Source organism: Chanos chanos, chromosome 1, assembly GCF_902362185.1.
Source record: "Chanos chanos chromosome 1, fChaCha1.1, whole genome shotgun sequence".
Classification (NCBI taxonomy): domain Eukaryota; kingdom Metazoa; phylum Chordata; class Actinopteri; order Gonorynchiformes; family Chanidae; genus Chanos; species Chanos chanos.
Window position 1 is genome coordinate 59,142,905 of NC_044495.1, and position 20,000 is coordinate 59,162,904.

Below are 20,000 nucleotides of genomic sequence, written 5' to 3' on the forward strand. Positions count from 1 at the left end.
ATGGCACTCTGAAAAGGCAAAAGGTTTAACAGAAAAAGTCATTATAAACACACGTTAAGCATTAGGTAACTCAGCCAAACCTGAGCATTCAAGCAAAACAAATTGCCATTATTAAGCTTCTGTCTCTTTCAACTAAAATATTAGATATGATTACTATTTTATATGCTTTAAAGTATATGTAGATTGTGAACACCCTAGGGTGGTTTTGAAATTTTTCAGGGTAGCTAGTCTTTGGTCTGAAACCAGACTCTTGTTTTAATCACAAAGAGTTCCAGAATCAAGATTTTTTTTTTTTGTAAGTAAGGTTGCTACTAAGAGAGGTGTTCACTTACAAAGACTTGAGGATTGATGACCATGCCACAGATGTAAGGGTGTGCACATAAAACACAATTTATCTTTTAAGTCCAATCTTTTTAATAGCTTTTCGCCCCAGTTTGAAAAATTCCCAGTACGATCAAAAGGCCCCCACCATTACACAACCCCTGTGCGGATATGAGAGGGTAAGCCAGGCCAAGCCACACACACACACACACACACACCAAGCCTGCAGTAATGCTGGGATTCAAACTCAGGACCCAAGTATTGTGTCACAGTCTAACCAGTAGATTCTGTAACGCTTGTCTGATGGTCCTTCCCTAAGGGTTACTGGTCAGACTGGGTCTTCTTCCCATCTCTTCTATAAAATCATAAAAATCCCATCAATTATCATGAAGCAATTTTGTGTTTTATGCATGAGCCCGCACCTCCCATGCAATGTACTTAACCTTTCAAAGATTTGGCCAAACTTTCAATCCTTTTAATGAGAGAATCAAAGAGCCTTCTTTACGGGGGGTCCCACATCCTTCTCAAAGCAACTGAACGGACGGGCGTCGCTAATGCCACGTCTGATGTCTCTCCACAGACACAGAGCTGCACTCAACGGGCATTAATGGGCATTTAACCTGAGCAATGTTAGTCAGCACATTCTTAGAATTGCTTCTGATTAAAACTCGTCCGTGGGCCTGTTTGGATCGATTCCGTTTTGTCCTTGAAACCAGAGGAGCGTTCGTACATATTCGAGTTGCTTCCATCGACAAACTGTGCGGGCAGTCTCCGTGGGACAGGTAACGACAAGTACTGACTGGTACGAACTGAAGACGAACACACACCCAAAACACACAAAGCACACAAGACACACACACACACTTTTAAATGGGCTGCCAGTCAATCCATGTCCTGCTGGTGTGCAGAGAGCCAGAATGAAGGAGGGAGGCTTTAAAACGACAGATTGACAGACGCGTGTAACCCCCACTGATCCTCTCCTCTACTCAAATTAAAGGACAGCTGCTCCACTACAGGGAAAAATAAAAAAACAAAAAACCTCTCTCTCTCTCTCTCACACACACACACAGAGGCACACAGATACACAGAGATACAACAGAGAGATACAAACTCACACACAATGTGATATGGTTATACACACACACACACACACACACATCCAGGTACCACCGCACACTCTCTTCCCCCAGGGCGTAAGGTGTCATTATGAAGACACACACACACATCTGTCACCATTTGCTTTGGAGGGACAGAGACGTCCCCTGTCCCAACAATTATTTGTCTGTTTGTTGAGGGGCAGGCTGACAGAGTCCAGAAAGGTTCTATCAGTCAGAGTAATTGAGTTTGTCCCCTGGAAATGCGGCCAGAGGCATATTAAAGACCTGCACTGGCAACCTCTCTTCTACCCCTGAAAGACAAGAAAGACTGCGAGCTCTTTTATTACATTTCAGATACCTGAGTAATCCCCCCACTCAGCTGCCTTGGTGCTATCCACACTTTTTCAATGACTTCTCTCTCTCTGAAGTATGACAACAAACAGTCATCATAAAGAGATGAGGCATTAGTCCAGGATATTAGTTTGATATCTATCCGACATCTAGAAACACACACACAAACGCGCACACACACACACACAAACGCACACACATCTATGCGCACCTATACATTCTGTCAATCCACTTATCTGTCGATAGTGTGTTTTATAAAGATTTTTCTAGAAGAGAGAAAACCCTGAGAGAGGCTGAGGAGAGTAAGCCTGATTGTCTGGCCTGATTTGTGGACAGGTTATTGACTCAGGAGAAAAGAAGGATTTACACGAAGGAATTTCCTCGAGCTGACATCTGATCTGTCAGCATGTATGCATGTGCACATACACACACACACACACACACACACACACACACGCACACACACTTCACGGACAGATAGCAGCCTTGAGGAGGGCTGAAGATTTTTCCGGAGCATAGATCCTTGACACAATGGAGAGCATTGAGGTCTCTGCGGACGTGTGATTAGTGCCAGACAGGTTCCCGCCGCTGACTCCTCTGAACTGTCTCTTATCGCTGACTCTCATCTCCTTACCGCCCCTCCACTACCAAACTCACTCACAGCCACTGGAGTGTGTTCGAGTGAATAAAGTCCCGTAAATCAAACACAGCGGACAAGGGGGGGGGTGGGGTGGGGCTTCTTACCCATCATTTATTTTCCCTTTTTAAATTACCAAAAAGTGTCAGGGCTTCCAAAACATGAAGTGGCAGTGAAAAACAAAAAAACTTTTCTTCTAGACAACAATATGAACCATCAGTTATGATTTCACGTCTTTTAAACGCCTTTTAAACGAGTACTTTTTTTTCTTCTTTTTTCGACGCGTTGTAATGTAGAGTGAAAACAGTGAAAAACTATTATCGTTTGATGACTGATTTCTCACACAACTCTGCTGTGTTCAGAGACACGGCTGTGTGGGGACAGTGTCTGATCGGTTTTACTCACAGGCTGACGGAGAGGAACGTTAAAGGAGTCGGTTTAACAGTCACACCGCGTGACTGTTTCTTTTAGTAACAGAACCCTAGAGAAGCTTCACTCCTGTTTTTCTTTTAATACCTCTAACGCTCTGTCTCTAACCCTTATGCACACAGCCTGGCTGAAGAACTGAAAATCCAATTACAGACACAGATGCAAGCAAACAAACAATCAAACAAGTTTTATACTCTTCTGTCTATCACTTTCTTTCTCTCTCTCTCTCTCTCTCTCTCTCTCCTGTCTTATTTTCTCTCTCTCTCTCTCTCTCTCTCTCTCTCTCTTTCTCTCTCTCCCTCCCTCTCTCACTCTCTCTCTCTCTGTTCTCTCTCATTCTCTCTCTCTCTCTCTGTTCTCTCTCTCTCTCTCTGTCTCCCTCTCTCTGCATGTATGTATGTATTTCTACACGTGTTGCATATGTGAACCAAATCATCATGTTTTACTCAGCCTCTGTGGATTTGATGAGCTCTGACGTATTGGGAGGGCTAAGAATCAACACGTCTAATTGGATATCGATAGAAGCTAGAGGCCATTCCTTTTTCATCTGAGTGACTTGCGTCGCTCGTTTTTTGCATTTCGTGATTTATCGCGGAACACGTCTACCATCCAACTAAACTCCAGACACTCTCAACGTCCACATTCATACATGAGTCATAATCACTGTCTCATCAAAGAGCCTCAAAGCTGCAGAAGAGATCGACTGAAAAACGCACGGCAGCAGGGTCGGTTTTTTCCTCTTTTTTTTCTTTTCTTTTTTCTTTTTCTTTTTTTTTTTTTTGGAGAGCGTTTAGGTGTGTGAGAACTTGCCTCTGCAGATGTGTGCGATGCTGAGGTAGTGCTGGGTTTGGCAGGAGGACACACAGCTCCCGTAAGAGACAGACTGAGTCCAGGGCTGCAGGACCTCCTCGGGTTTCAAGCAGCGTACGCACTCCCAGGACTCGGGCCCCACACACGCACGACAGGATGAATGACAACCTGGGGAGGAGAGGAAAAAGGGGAGGATTAAACACACACTTTTTTACATTCTCTGATGTTACCTCAATGAAGCTGTCTCTCTTTTTCTGTCTGTCTGTCTGTCTCTCTCTCTCTCGTGCACACACACACACACACACACTTAAAATTGAAGCACTATCGACTCATACACTCATCAGGTGCAGAAAAACCAGGTCTCTGTCCATTAGCATTCAGAGCATGCGGTGCATGCTCCTGCAGAGGAGGTGCTATATTGACAGAGTGGGAAAAGCTAAAGAACAGCGCTCTCAGGTAAGACCCTCCTCCCGACGGAGGCGCAAGAGCCTCAGCTGCCGAGCCGAGTCAGCGCAGCTCCTCAAACGCCGGCTTACCGCCGTCTTTTGATCAAATCTCAGCCCGAAGTGCATTGTGGGTACTTATTAACCGCACCGTAGTATTGATTACGACTGTCCGGCAATAACGGGATTCGCACGCCGCAAGCAGGTGAGTCTGAGGCTCATTGAAATTGTATTAGAAGTTACCAGAACGTCTCATTATATCTGTTATCTTGACATTTAGGTTATCGAAGAGGAGAAAAAGAGGCGGGAGGTCGTCTCATTAACGGAGCTCGTTTGACAGGTTCAGAGTTTGAGTCGGATTTGGAAGAAAAGGGAGGGAAGCGGAAAGCAGGGCTCTCCTTACGGTGACACAGGCCGTCTCGGAAGAACATCCCCTCCCCGCAAGATTCCAAACACCGTCCGAGATGCAGGGCCAGGCCCGCCGGGCACGACGTGCACTGGGACACGGAGGGACCTGAGCAGGCCGCGCACGCACTGTGGCACGCTGGGAAGGGAAGGAGAGAAACAAAAAAAAAGCACAAAAGGTCAAAGGTCTCGGTTCTTCTTTCTCTCTCTCTCTCTCTTTTTATGCTCATTTCCACTGATAGTGAAAAAAAAAAAGATACATCTGGTGAGAGACGTTATAAGCACTTATGGTAATTCATGCCATACCTTGGCAACGGCCATGAATGTCTTTGTAGTGGTGCTCCGGACACTGGGGAATACATTTCCCATGATGCAGTGTGTAATCTGAGGGGCATGTTGTGCAGCTGGGGTTGTCAGGGAAACAGGCAGCACATGATGGATCACATGCTAAAGGAAAAGAGCGACAGTTTTAATAGAGTCATTTGGAAGCTGGAGATGAAATACGATACATACATGAAGTCCTATTTAAATGTATATAAATTTATATTTACTTTATAAAGTTTCATGGTCATTGTTTTAACTGTGCTAAGACTAAATAGGAGGAGACACATAGATATACTGAGGCTTGTGACCTTTCACGTTTAAAAACCTCAGGCGACTCAGATATGAGAACATGCAGAGACACGATGTTGACTCCACAAAGCCCAGCAAAAGCCAATTATCCTAAGTACTCCACAAACTACAGGGTACAAGTTAAACAAACAAACAAAAATCCATCACCACCAAATCAAATATCATATTAACCCCAACAACCAAACGACGGCACCAAAAAATAAATAAATAAATAAATTTAAAAAAAAAAGATTTGACGTTGGCATTTACGGAAAGACAGTTGACATTTGCTGTACTGCTACAGACGCTGAGAAGTTAAGTCCTGCAGCATCATGTCTGCATGTGATTCCTCTTCAACAGAGTGATGAAAAAAAAAAAAAAAAAAAACAAGCCCTGGGCTAGCCCCGCCCACACCTTGACCCAACCCCATCCCGCCGGAGACGCCAAACTGATAACACCACCGGGATATAATGCTCCTCCTCGTCTGGGAGGACTTGTTTTTTTCACTGGTAACGTTAATATTAGGTCCTTCTTTCTAAAATTAGAAGCATATTCATATTCATGCGGGTTTATCTTCAGGATGATAGAAGCTCATTAAGAGAACTGCAGTCCCTGCTTGTGTTCTTTTTGTTGTTGCTGGTTTTTCCAGCCCTCCAGTCAAGCTTCCGACTCTGAGAGCGTCTCCTCACCGCGCTGACGTGAAAAATAGCGCAGCCTGAGTCATAAATCAATATTTGCAAACGTACAAAATCATTTGAGCAAATATTCTTCCTATGGAAAAGCACACACAGAACTAACCGCAAGGCTTTAACACGCCGTGATGCGGTTTGTTCTTCAGGGGAGAAAAGGAAACATGTTTTTTTTTTTTTTTTCATGCAGAATCAAAATCAAAACCAGACACTTGTTATCCAAGGTCTCTGTGACAACAGAGCATACTTAAATACAGATTGAGTCCGCACACAGAAATGTCATTGTTTTGATCCACTCCTGTATAGTACAGAGAAATAAATGGATTCTTTTATAACCTGCAAGCTCACAATGCACCACGAACGGCATGGCATGTATACTCAGCGTTACTATGGAAACCATAAAGTTCAAACAGAGCCTCAATAACACTTTTACGAGGCCAATGCAACTTCATCAACTATTATTCTAGAATGATCTGTCTGCAGGAACCTGTATCACTTTGTTGTTTTATTGATGAACCGTACAAACTCCTTTACGAGTCTCTCTGGATGGAATCATCTTCTAAACAAACAAATATGAATAGAAATGTAAACTATATTACCACCAGAAATGAAGCTGAGCACAGCGATCCCCGAAACCAACATTTGGGCTTCAGGCGTCAACCTGCTGTGTAGTTTAAGTCCTACCGTAGCAGCTGCCTTGCTTGGCGTAGAATCCGGGGCCGCAGTCGGTGACGCAGAACCCGTCTTTGAGCAGGTGGGACGGGTCAGCGCAGGAGAGGCACTCGTGTTGACCGGGACCACGGCAGGACGAGCAGGTCTCATCGCAACCTGAGTGGGCACAATCGGGGAAACCAATCAATACCAGAGAGTCCATTATAGCTCCACTGGGCCAAACACAACACAACACAGCACAGCACAACACAACACAACACTACACAACAGGAGAGGAGCAGCCTAAGCGAGATTATTCAAGGTCAAGGCTACCATCGTCTGAGAAGGGATGCGAGATTTCGGGAAGGAAAGACGAAGGAGAGCAGTTACACTTTCCAACATAATGACGTAATGATGACATCATACACTTTCCAACATAATGACTTAATAATGACATCATACACTTTCCAGCAGCTACACTGTCCAACTGATTTTCCAACATAACCAAACATAACTATTACTACAACAACTACTGCTGCTACCACAACTACTATACACACTCTATACACACACACACACACACACACACACACACGTACATATACATACAACCAAACATAATCATAAATAAACATGTGCACACACATACACAAACACACTCACATGCAAACATGCATACACACACACACACACACACACACACACACACACACACACACAAACACAATGTCCCATACCCAGTGCCGTCTGTTCACACGCTCTTTACCGAGTTTCACAGTGTGAGTCTTTCCACATTAAGTCAGACAAGCCATTAAATTAAGCTGCAGATTGCCTGCACACAACTCACATCCTGCTGCCATCGCAAAAATTACACAAAGGAGTAACATCAATGAAACCTTAAGTGTTTCTTAATAACAAGCTTTCAGGAGCAACTTCATGTCACAGCTCTGGGTTTGTGGGTTTCAGGAACGAAGCAAAAACATGCCCCAGATCAGTCTTATGGGAAATTAAACAAATAACTGCAAGGTTGTATGATAACATGAACCCATTTTTTCATTACAAATCCATGTTTTGAAACACTATTTCTACAAGCAAAAGTAATTTAAAAAAACACCACTGCTACTGCTACTAATAATAACAATAATAGCAATAATAAAATCAATGTTAGCAATTTTAAGCAAAAGTAGATTTTTCATAATTCCCTAAATACCTCAGGTAGAATGCTTGTACTGATTCGTCCTTATACAAACACAACAGGGCTCATGCCATACATGAGAGTGCTCCTGGTGAACTGGGATTTTCCCCTGTTATTCTTAGCCTGTGCGCTACCCCCCCCCCCCCCACACCCCTATGAATCTATACACATCCATCATTTATTTATAGTCAGAGAGGGAGAGAGAGAGGGGGGGGGGAGAAAGAGAGAGAGGTGAGAGAGAGATAGAGAGAGAGATAGAGAGAGAGAGAGAGAGAGAGAGAGAGAGAGATAACTGACATGATGCCAATATGTCTGAGAGGGATTTTAATTACACGCATTTGCTCCTGAAAAGTGTGACATTCACACACTGCTAATAAAGTGTCTCTGTCTTAACGCTAATGGCGCAAGCGCAAAGCGTTCTTTTTTTTTTTTTTTTTCTTCTTTTCTTTTTTTACCAGAGTTTTCAGAACAGTTGCCAGGTCACTGACAGCTCGAAATAGTTTTTTTTCAGTTTGTCATTTTTCCATCTTCAAAAAAGAAAACAAATAAAAAAAATTAAAAAAAACCAAAATGAGATTCCTGGAATGAGTATGAGCATTCTGTCAGATGACGGAATGGGACATCTTCCTTCCTCAAAGGATTACAGCCAACAAGAGGGATTAGAGGCACTCTGTCTCCGTCTCTGATGAACACCGCAATTTATTTTATAGTTGACGTTCAGAGGAGAGTTTCATAAGCGATAGCTCGTTCGGTGAAAAACAACCAGCAGCTCTCTCATATAAAACGAAAACAAGCAAAAAAAAAAAAAAAAAAAACCATCTCTGGGAGCCATTCAACTTTCACAGTTTATTACTACCTCAACAGCAGACCTCAGAGTATAACTGGGAGAGTCTACAAATGCTGGAGGTGCATGAGAGGGCAAAGCTGCAATTTAATCCTCAATGTATTACACACGTGTACCTTTAACTCTTTTAAAGGTTCTGAGGTACCTTGTATTCCTGCACATGGGGAACATTAAAAAGGGATATTGCCTTTGCTTTTCAAACCAAAGTCTAAGACTGATCAGTGAACTCCAAACTCGTGTTTTCAGTCAGCTGCTGGTACACAGTTTAATGATTGTAATGCTGATAACATTATTATTATTATTATTATTATTATTGTTGTTGTTGTTGTTGTTGTTACATTCATCTCATAAACAGTGGCAGCATTAGTAATATTTGGGCTGGGCAGTAGTAAAGTTGAAGTGATATTAAGTGAATTATAATAAGCACTTGCAGTAGCAATATCTGGACAGTGTTACGTTACTGAACACAGATTTAACAGTAAGGTTAATGGGAAGAGGGGCAGTACATAGCTGAGATCAGCATCTTTGAGTTAGTTTCAACAGGAGTGAAGCTGCTCTCTGATGTTGGGGTTGACGTTGGTAATACGATTCAGTGCCTTGACACAAGAACCACTCAGAAACGATACGTTTAAGTGGCATCTTCCACCATGTGTCACACGTCAAATAGACAAACAGACGGGTGTGAACGGGCGGGGGGGGGGGCTGGCACCGTGTCAGGGGAGAAAAAGAAGACAAGGAAGGAATGAGTTAAGCATCGGTGCCGGTGATTTAACCGTGCCACACCACAGACATAAACACCCTCACAACCCCTATCCACATCCTGCAGAATGCCTCTGAATGTTTATGTCAGTGTGACAGAGTGGGAGGGCCGCGATCCAGGTCGTCAAATCAAACGCTGCTCAAAAGCCCAGGATTTCAACTCGATTCAAAGTCAAACACTCTGGTTTCATCTTCCTCAGCACATTCACAATACACTCAGATTGAGAAAACAATCACTTTTACCTTGTATTTTGTGCCAGAAAGCTTACTCCATAAGGCAAATGCAGAATGTTGACTCGAGCAGACAATGTTAAGTGGACTTATCTTCAGATTTTTTGCAACGTTCGCTATTAATACATAATGATTTACAATATATTTGTCATATATCTAAATGTCAGTTAACATGCCGGTCAAAATCCATCTCTCTTATTTCAGTGTAGTTTTTCTACTGAGAAAATCTAATAACACTGACATTTATTTGAGCTGCAATTGTCTTGAGACACTGATGTAAAAAGCGATTGAAAGAATTTATTTCATCGTAGTTTTATGTATAACGTGCGTCTCCTGACGCCTGCAATCCATCAGTAAATGTGTACATCCTACATCTAAAATCTACTGTGTAAATCGACATGGACTGAAATCTATCAGAACAATCAATTCCAAAAACCTCCTCAGTTGTGACTTCGACTTTTCGGTCGCACAAGTAAGACTGTGACTCCAAATGCCTCCTTTGAAACTGGTGAAGCCCTGTCACACTCAATGAATTTGTCTTTCTCCACTGGCCCCTTCCCCTCCCCACTACAGTCCTCCGAGACTGTGAAGATTGAAACGCATCCCCCCCCCCCCAATTCCAGCGTAATGCGCTAGGAGACGGCCAGCTGATTTATAAGCCATCCGTATAGAAGTCCAGTCGCTGAGAGATGTTCATTAAAGTGTGAAATTGAACGACAGAGGGGGGTGGAGTAATTACTCAGGTACTGCCCCGTTCACCGTGTCTCTACCCCTTTGGTTCCACGGCCGCGGAGCCGCGATCCATACGGAGGACTGGATTCCATTGGATTGGATGGAAATGAATGGGATTGGATTGGATTGATTCGGTCAAGGTACGTCAAGCCCGAGTGGCTTTGTCCCCCAACTCCTTCCTCATTGGGTGGAATGACTTACTCTGTCTATTAGGTCCCCCTAAGAACATTAGAGCATCTACCGCACTAATAATGAAAAAAAAAAAAAAAAAAAACCCAGTCGAAACGTACACCATTGAAAAACAGCAAGGGAAGGATGATCAAAGAACTAATGGAGAATCACATCACTGATGCTTCTCTTGAGATCTACAGAGGCTATTGTGATTTTTGAAAAAAAAAAAAGTTTTTACAGATGTACATCTGTAGTAACAGCAGCTGATGTTCCTGTCAATAGCTGTCTAGTTCTGAAAGCGTGTCACGTCAGAACTAAGTCTTGTATTAAACGTAGGTGTGAAGCGCTGACCGCACCCGTTGAAAATACAATTCTGCGATATAATTACACGCATCCAGACAACAGTTCTGAGCCATTGGAAGGAAATACTTATACAGAGGAATACATGCAGTGAGATATTTTTAATACTGAACTCAGATCAGCTCCTGCGTTTCTTTCTTTTCTTTCTTTTTTTTTTTTAACCATGATGCATCTAAATCTAATTCTTTCAATGATGAGCAGCAACATGAGCAGCATCTCCGGAGACTGAGGGGCGGAATAAATGCCCGTTCACTTCACCCGCGCCAGGAATAAAACGTGACAAAAACGGTTTCTCCATCCGAGCGAGTTTGTGACGAATCAGCGGATTGCTGGTGAATTAATGGTCTGTTTAGAATCTCTGACATTTTTTTTTTCTGTTAGATGAAGACGAGAGTGGGGAATTTTCAATGATTCGTATAGAGAATGACATGATATTTCATTTTCTTTTCTGAGGCAAATAACTTCACTTTACTGGATTTTTTTTTTATGATATTTAAATAATATTTGTCACGACAACCACTTTTCACTTCACTAAAACGTTAAACTGATGAGTGAAAACTCGCTACAGTGTTGTGGGAAGAGCGCAGAGAAGGTCAGTCATTAGCGCTGTCTTGAGTAGTAGCATCTGTCGGATTTCACTAACAGACTGACGGTTAACAGCTGTTTTCTCACACGGTCACTGAATTAGCCAAACAGGTGATTGCTTTGTGTAGGACTATAATATACATCAAATGTGCGTGCGTGCGTGCGTGCGTGTGTGTGTGTATGTGTATGTGTGTGTGTGTGTGTGTGTGTGCGTGTGCAGGTATTTATGTGTGTGCCAGCTTGGGGAGGCACATGTTATATGTATACATTAGGTAAATCACGTCGGGGAAAAAAAAACGTCTACCAAATGAAAAAACACAAATAAGCGAGTGTGTGTGTGTCAGTGTGTGTGTGTGTGTCTGCTGGCCTGCCTGTAGGGATTTATGTTTGTGTGTACATATATTTGAGAGATGTTCCCATTCAGACACGGTTTTACGTGCTGTGTGTGTGTGCGCGTGTGTGTGTGTGCGTGTGGAATAAACTCACTCAGACACTGTGTGTGGTCCTGGTAAAAGCCTCTGTCACAGGTGGTTACACACTGCCTGTTGTTTAATATGAGGGACCCACCACATGATGTACATTCAAAGTCATTTTCACAGGTGGAACAGGATGGCTGGCAGGCTGACAGATGGATAGAGAAAGAGAGAGAGAAAGAGAGAGAGAGAGAGAGAGAGAGAGGGAGAGAGAGAAAGAGAGAGAGAAAGAGAAAGAGAGAGAGAGACAAATTTAAAATACCCATTTATTAGGCTAGCATCACATTCCACAGAAGACATACCAGATAATCTCTCTTCAAAGGATTCCTCAAAAACCAAATCTTACAGAAACAGAGACAGAAAATCTGGCCATTTAAAGGGACAGTGCTTTAAAGTGCGGTAAAGGAAAGAGAGAGAGAGAGAGAGAGAGAGAGATAGAGAGAGAGAGAGAGAGAGAGGGAAAGAGAGACAGACTGACAGACAGACAGATATATAGACAGACAGAGACAGAGAGACAGACAATACGGTCTAGACAGTATCAAAAAATTGTAATAATAAAAAACCTGGTAGAAACGTCGTTATACGGAAAATGACAGAAATGAGAGGTAACAAGCTCCTGAGCATTACGCCTGCTCAGTACTCATCAGGCATAGAGCATTTAGTTTCATGTTTTTGTTTTTCATGCTTTTTTTTTTGTTTTGTTTTGGTTTTTTTTACTCTTCTGTACTGAAGTTCAGGAGGCGGGAGGTGAAATTTGGGGCAGAGCGAAAGACGAGCCCTGAGGTAAACGAAAAGACCTCCCAACCAATTACATTAACCCCCCCCCCCCCCCCCCCCCCCCCCCTCCTCCTCCTCCTCCCTTTCAATTGGGAGCATTCTCTTTGCCTGGATTAGGTGGTTTAATCCACTGATGACACAAATAGCCCCACGGTTAGGAGGGAAATTCCTGTCCCCGGGTCTGTCGTCTGTTTTGACTTGTCTGCGTCTGAGTGTGGTACGGAAACCCCAACCGCTGCCCCACATCCACTCCACCCTCACACGGAGCGGAAAAGTGAGGCGTTATCTCGGCTAAGGTGAAAAAGGCGCGAGTTGACACAGACAGCTCTCAGAGAGGATTGTGTGAGAGTTCTTCTTTAAGATATGAATATCAACCCCCCCCCCCCCCCCCCCCCCCGTGATCCCGTCCCCTCCTCCTGCCAGACAGATCGTCAACTCCTCAGAGACCTCAAAAATAAACACTTTTATCTTATACAGATAGCTTTAGCGCAGAGCTCTCTCTCTCTCTCCCTCTGTGTGTGTGTGTGTGTGTGTGTGTGTTTACTAGACGTGAAATACCTAAGAAATGAGCTTATTGAGAGAGAGATGAGGTGTGACTTCAGAGCGTGGAAAAGAAAAAAAAAGAAAGGAGTAAGGGGTGCGATGGAGAGAGAAGCAGATACAAAGACAGACAGAGAGAGAGAGAGAGAGAGAGAGAGAGAGAGAGAGAGAGAAAGAGGAGGAGAGACAGTGAAGGAGAGAGAACGATAAACTCAGAGGACACACGGCGATGATACCTGCACAGACTCGGCCTTGTGGGAAAAACCCCTGAGGGCACTTCTGCAGGCAGCGTCCGTTCCACAGAAACGCACCGGGATCCTTACAGCTTTCACAGTGATCAGCAGAGCCGGAGCACGTCAGACAGTCCTGCCTGCACGGAACAGCTGTACACACGCACACACGCACACGCACACGCACACACAGTTACAGAGATACACACCCAAGTGTGCATACACACACACACAGACACACACACACACACAGATACACACCCATACACCCATGCACACAAACAAAGATACACACACACAGAGACAAACACAGTTCCAATTTGATTAATAAATCCCACACACACTGACCGATACAGTATACAGTATTCAAACCCTCTGGTGCATTTGGGGTCAATAAACAGATTTATTGACATATAATTTATCGAGAAGTTATTACGTATCCTTAGGCTCTTGGACATGAGCCCGATGTAATCCGTAAAATATTTGGCACCTGTGTTAATTAAAGCATGTGTAATGAACAGATAAATCTCCACAAAGGACGGGGGGGGGGCAAAAAAAGAGTGTGAGAGAGAGAAACAGAGCAGAGAGAGGCTGAGAACAGGGGGAAGATATTGAGATGCCGGAGGTGCGGTGGATGAGTGAAGCTGTGATTGGGTTTCGGCGACGGTCCGATAATCTACGTCCCATTTGTTACCTACAGACCGAGAAGGGTCAAAGCTAAACTGGGCTCACGGCCACCAAAATACGAGCAATATTCACAGCACACACACACACACACACACACACACACACACACACACACACATCTGTTCCATTTTTCATCCAGTCCCGCCAGGTATGATCTATGATGCTATACATTCATAAAACATTTATAACCCAAACGACTGCTACACTGGCAAACTAGCTTAGCATCTCTCAAACTTTAGTCCTGAACGGCTGAAGTAGCACAGACCTCTTGACCTCACCTCTGAATTACATAAGACATAAATGTGTGTACACTTCAGCCAATCAGAGATCACAGTGGTTGGTTGATATGACAACCAGCAGGACAGTGGAATGAGTTTGTGGAACCGTGCTACAAATAGCTACCACGCTAAGCAGCTATTATTCTGAATTTGGCTGTTGACTTGTTCTTACCGTTTGAATAAACAAACATAAAAACGAAATGGAAATGAAACTCTAGACTCAAGGTTTCAGACTAGACTCATGTTCTTAAAAGCTTGCTTTTTTTAGTTTGAATGCTCTTTTGAGCACCAACAACAGACTGTCCAGACAGACCCTATGTATTACTACAAACTGGCCAGTGGGTGAGGTTCATTGGAAAGAACATGGTCTAGCGATTGATAGATTGTGTGTTTAACTCCAGATCACCACCAAGGTGTCTCTGAGAACAGAAAACATTCACTGAAAATTCCTATAAAAAAAAAAAGGCTGGCCCATTAAATGCACTGTTTCTTTGCCTGTCTCCATTCTGCTCGTGGTGCAGATTTAAAGACAGCGTTCCGGTAGGGAAAACCGGTGTAGAACTCGACGGTAATCATGCCACTCCACAAACGGCAGCCTGATCCCCGAAAGACGGAGCCAAAGCGGCGCCTTCTCCCGCCTGAAACGCGGCGTTCTATTGGCTCCCGCGTGAGGTTCCACCGCTTCCTTAATGGAACCGCTGACCCTTGCTTCATTTGTATTCTCCCCAGACCACAACACAACCAACAGAGCGTCTCCGCGAATACCTCTAAGTTTTATCTGGTCTCAAGCTACATCCCCTCTGTGTGGAGGTGAACTGTATGAGGCAAGCCGTCGCGGACACGGAGGAAAGGACTGGGCAAGCGTTTTTTGGGGGGGGGGGGGTGCTGTATGACATGTATCCATTGACCAGTCCTCCATCGGTCGTGAGAGAATCAATGTGGCCAGGAGACTGGTAAAGCAAAGACAAGATGCACATGCCTCCTGTTCTATATCACACAGGATTAATTGGTTCAATGAACTCGATGTACCGAGAGAGGGGGAGAGAGAGGGAGAGAGAGAAAGAGAGAGAGAGAAAGAGAGAAAGAGAGAAAGAGAGAGAGAGAGAGAGAGAGAGAGAGAGAGAAAGAACAGAGAGGCAGAGAGCTAGGAAAGCGGTGATTGTTTCCTTGCTTGTATCAGGATAATTAGATTTTATGGTCCCTGTAGATTTCCATGTGAAAACAGTAAGTTCCTCTCTCTCTTGGTCTTCCTCTCTCTCTCACACACACACACACATACACACACACACGTACACACATATACCAATTAAGTTACACAAATACACCAACACCAATAATCAACTGGGTAAACAATGTGTGCTCAAACACACACACGCACACACATACACTCCTCCTCCAAATACTTCTCCCACCGCCACTAACTCACACACAGAGACACACACACACTCATACACACACACACATAAACCATAAACTCTCCTGATTCCATCTTCAGCTAATACACACACACACACACACACACACACACATAAACCATAAACTCTCCAGATTCCATCCTCAACTAATACACACATACACACACACACACACACACATAAACCATAAACTCTCCAGATTCCATCCTCAACTAATACACACATACATACACACACACACACACACACACACAGACACACACAGACAGACAGGGGTACTACAATGCCACCTATTATTCTCACAAATGACTCTGGTCTTCTCGACTTGTTCACCTTTCATCAGACTATTATGTTACAGAGCTGTCACTGACTCAGAAATGACCGACATAATCCTCCACCCCCCCCCCCTCCACCACCATCATCATCGCCACCGCTTCTCTCCTGAGGTCACAGGCTGCCTGGGGGTACATCTAACAGCCCCTGCTCCCCTGGGAGACCCTGTACTCACTGTATGAGTCATTAAACGGCGGAGCAATCGAACAGACTGCCTTCACCTCCCTCTGAGAAAGAGTGAAAAATGGTGGCTGTGTGCAGCTTTCCGAGACTGGAGAATTATTCATAAGAGTCAAAGGGTGATAAGAATTCATAAATGCACAAAACTCATCAGTGGTAGAAAGAGAGGGAGAGAGAGAGAGAGAGAGAGCGAGAGCGAGAGAGAGAGAGAGAGAGAGAGAGAGAGAGAGAGAAAAAACAAGGCAGTGAGAAGTTTCAAGTGCATGTGATCACAGACAGACAGTGAGGTTGAAATGCCTGTTTTATAGGTGGTACTTTTCCCAAACAGTATTGAATATCTTTGAATTTTTTTGGGCAGAATTTATGACAGACAAGTTAATAGGGTGGAATTCGTTCCAAGAAATGACTGCGTATCCATCCAAAATCTGAACTGCAACACAGGGTAACACTATCAGTCTACCGCTTTATTAGTGCAACACATCATTCTGAGAGAATCCATCACTCTGAACTGTTTCTCTCACTCTCTCTCTCTCTCATCTCTCTCTCCCTTTCTCTCCCTCTCCCTTTCTCTCTATCTCTCTATCATATCTCTCTCACTCAAAAACACACACACACACACACACACACACACACGTTTTTCTCTCACAAACCTGGATGGCACTGTGGGCAGCACTCTCCCGGCTGGGGCATGGCCAGGGTGCCCGCCGCGCATGTCGGGCAGGAGAGTCTGTAACAGGTCACATGACCATCCTTACACTGGCACTCTCGACATGGACCTTCATTCCACCTCTCCAGATTCTGGAAGAAAACGGGCACACACACACACACAGACACACAGAGAATAACTCTGTATCAGCAGAAAACAACACCCACAGTTCCTTCCGTGACTCATCACGTAGAGTTGCCAGGTACCCTTTTAAGACAACATAAAGCCGCGCAAAGACAAACTCACAGAAAGGCGTCTGAAGCTCTTCATGCCGCCCTGCTGACCCTGGACGCAGAAACACACAGAAAAGTTCAGATCAATAAACCTCGCAGCGCAAAAGACTCTCCGCATTGATTTTCTGAGAGGAACACACCGGCTCTGGTTTCGATCAGAGGCAGAAAAGGCCTTGAGCTGGGCTCTTCTGCATTCTAACTTCACCTGTGGGTTACTTTTAACCTGACGCGTGTGAATTACGTGCATTCTTTTAAGTACGGTTTGTTGGAGCGACTGGCCACAGGTAAAAGAGATTTGAAGAGACGTCAACTGATCAACTTCACATTAACCGATCACAGAGAGGGACAAACAGAGAACAGGAAAGAGGTTCAGGTTGGGTGTGTCCATACCTCCAGTTCGGGTGGGTTATAAACACAGGAGCTGACCATGCTTTTACATTCTGGACAGCATTTCCCTGGTAACTGGACCAACTCCTCTCCCTGATAAAGAGCAACAAATAAAAATGTGTTCATACATATATTCATACATATATATATATTCAAATCTCATTCCAGTGCTGTTTGTAAAAACTTAAAAAATGTATGACAAAGCCATAGGCGACTCAAGACTACTGTGGTGTACATTTCAGTTTACTCCCAACCTTTCTGTTAAAGCTTAATATCAGTAGTGATTAGCATTCACGAAGGGTGCGGTGTTTGTTTCTGTTGGGTGACCTTGGTTGATTGCTTCTGCTCGGGAACATGCAGGAGGAAGATACCCGGGGAATTTGAATGTAAGTTTTTTTTTTCTTTCTTTCTTTCTTTCTTCTACAGTGTTTACAGTCTGGGAAGATGATGACACGTGCAGGTGTCCACCAAAAAAAAAAAAAAAAAAAAAAAGAAGTGTCGGGGGCATTTGATATGTTTATGCAATATAAATTCAGGGAGATGAGATCCTTGCTTGGCAGGAAATCCGTGCATCGCTCTGTTTATTATTGCAGGAATATGTGATTCCTGTCGCATCAAAACATCTCAGTTTGTTTTCCTGTGAGTCAGACGAGGTGTCAAACTTGAGATATATTTATAAAAGAAAGAAAAAGAAAGTTTTGTCTTAAATACAGCAAAATCACTACACAATGAAAGTCAGTATCAGAGACACTGAGAAAAAAAGGGGACTTTCATATATCATGTGTTTTGCATATTTCTACTGCCATCTCGCAGTTTTCTGAGGTTTATGACAAGCCTTTGGAATAGCTTTGAGTTCCATTCTGGATCTGAAATGACCTTGTGAACTGAGCCAACTGGATTTTAGCCAAATGTGCATTTTATCATTAATGAGATTCTCTTTGCTTTGTACTCCTCTGTCATTTCACTCTTGTGATTAATAAGAGGGACAGGGAGTTTAATTATCATTAAATCACAATCATATGTTCCATTAATCAATTTCGGGAGGGGCGGGGGGGGGGGGCGTCTTTAAAAAATGAAAACTTCATCTAATCAAATTCAAAAAAACTTTTACAAAAGTATTGAATAAACATTTCATATATTTAAAAAAAAAAAAAAACGGGGGCCTCCGTTGTGTTTGATGTCCCAAAAAAATCCTCCTCAGAAGACTCTCGTTCAAAGATCTTGATCGTTATGTAGGTCAGACGTCCAACTGAGTCAGTAAATAATGTGTTCTTAATGATAGCACGGCCCCCCTTCTCCGACGCCCCCAACTCACCCCCCCCCCCCCCCCACCCCCCCCCGGCCCCCGGCCCCCGGCGCGCAGCCTGGTGCTGAGCCCAGTCTGGTACCTCCTGAGCGGGAAACGCACTCTTACCCGTGGACACTGGACCCTGCCGCATTCCGCTCGTTGGCACAGCACCTGGCCCCGCTCACACAGGCAGAACTCGCACCCCGTGCCGTTCCACATGTCGCCGTGGTAACGCACCACGCCTTCGTACAGGCAGCTGCCTTTGGTGGAGGAGCATTCCTCGCAACACTGGCCCGACCTTTTGACTTTCGCCTGACCCTGAGGACACAACGCACGGCAAGAACCGTTACAGTTCACGTCTGGATGTAAACTCTGTTGGTCGCATGGTCTATTTCTTACCTCTGTGAAATCTAGACTAAAATATCTGAATGACTGGCCCCTGTCCAATTACTTTCATGTGTCTGCTTCTACTAAAGTTTGTCTGATCTAACAGGAGTGTTTTGAAACATTACCAGTTATGACAAAGACCTCAGTTAGTTTCCTTTATGCAATCAAGTGGCCAACACATCAAGGTCACAGGGAAAGGGAGAGCAGAATAGAACTGGAACAGGGCCAAATCATTTTTAAAAAAAGCAAACAGATATTTATCATTGGTTTAATAAGCAGTCCAAGCAGTCAGTCTACTTACTATGAAAATATGATGCTAGCACGATATAGTTACAAAGAGTTTATGTCATACAGCCTGGGAATTTGGATTCAGGATATTTCAGAATCTAGAAACCAGAAACTAACATCAACATGATCAAAAAGTGTTTTCATAAAATTTACTACACTGCTGTTCACAGATACAGATATGGTGTTATGCCTCATCGTAACATGATCCTGGGGCATAAACCCGACATGGTATTACAGAGCATTGCGTTTTGTTGTGTTTGGTTGCTGGGTAACAGTTAGGAGGGCTGTTCTTTGATACAAATCGTACATTGCAGAATACAAGATTCCACAATGTGGAAGGACATACAACTGTCTACACTGTTGTCGTGGTGACATATGCGTGCGACCTCATAAAACGTAATTAATTCACGTGTAGCAGTGTAAACCTCTCCCGGCGAGAGACAGAACAAAGAGATGGTCATCGTAAACCTTGACTT

At 43.8% G+C, this 20,000-nt stretch overlaps 1 protein-coding gene across 1 annotated transcript in view; it reads right to left on the bottom strand.

The window, feature by feature from the left end:
* Positions 1-20,000, bottom strand: part of fras1 (Fraser extracellular matrix complex subunit 1) — a 100,360-nt gene that overhangs the window by 63,153 nt on the left and 17,207 nt on the right. The window contains exons 8-18 of the mRNA XM_030766344.1: positions 18,976-19,167; positions 17,565-17,654; positions 17,188-17,226; positions 16,886-17,033; positions 13,349-13,495; positions 11,809-11,943; positions 6,479-6,622; positions 4,800-4,940; positions 4,492-4,632; positions 3,646-3,813; positions 1-8 (exon numbers count right to left, since the gene is read on the bottom strand). The exon at positions 1-8 is cut by the window's left edge and continues 133 nt beyond it. Coding sequence (XP_030622204.1) covers positions 1-8; positions 3,646-3,813; positions 4,492-4,632; positions 4,800-4,940; positions 6,479-6,622; positions 11,809-11,943; positions 13,349-13,495; positions 16,886-17,033; positions 17,188-17,226; positions 17,565-17,654; positions 18,976-19,167 — 1,353 coding nt within the window. The remainder of the gene's footprint in view (positions 9-3,645; positions 3,814-4,491; positions 4,633-4,799; positions 4,941-6,478; positions 6,623-11,808; positions 11,944-13,348; positions 13,496-16,885; positions 17,034-17,187; positions 17,227-17,564; positions 17,655-18,975; positions 19,168-20,000) is intronic.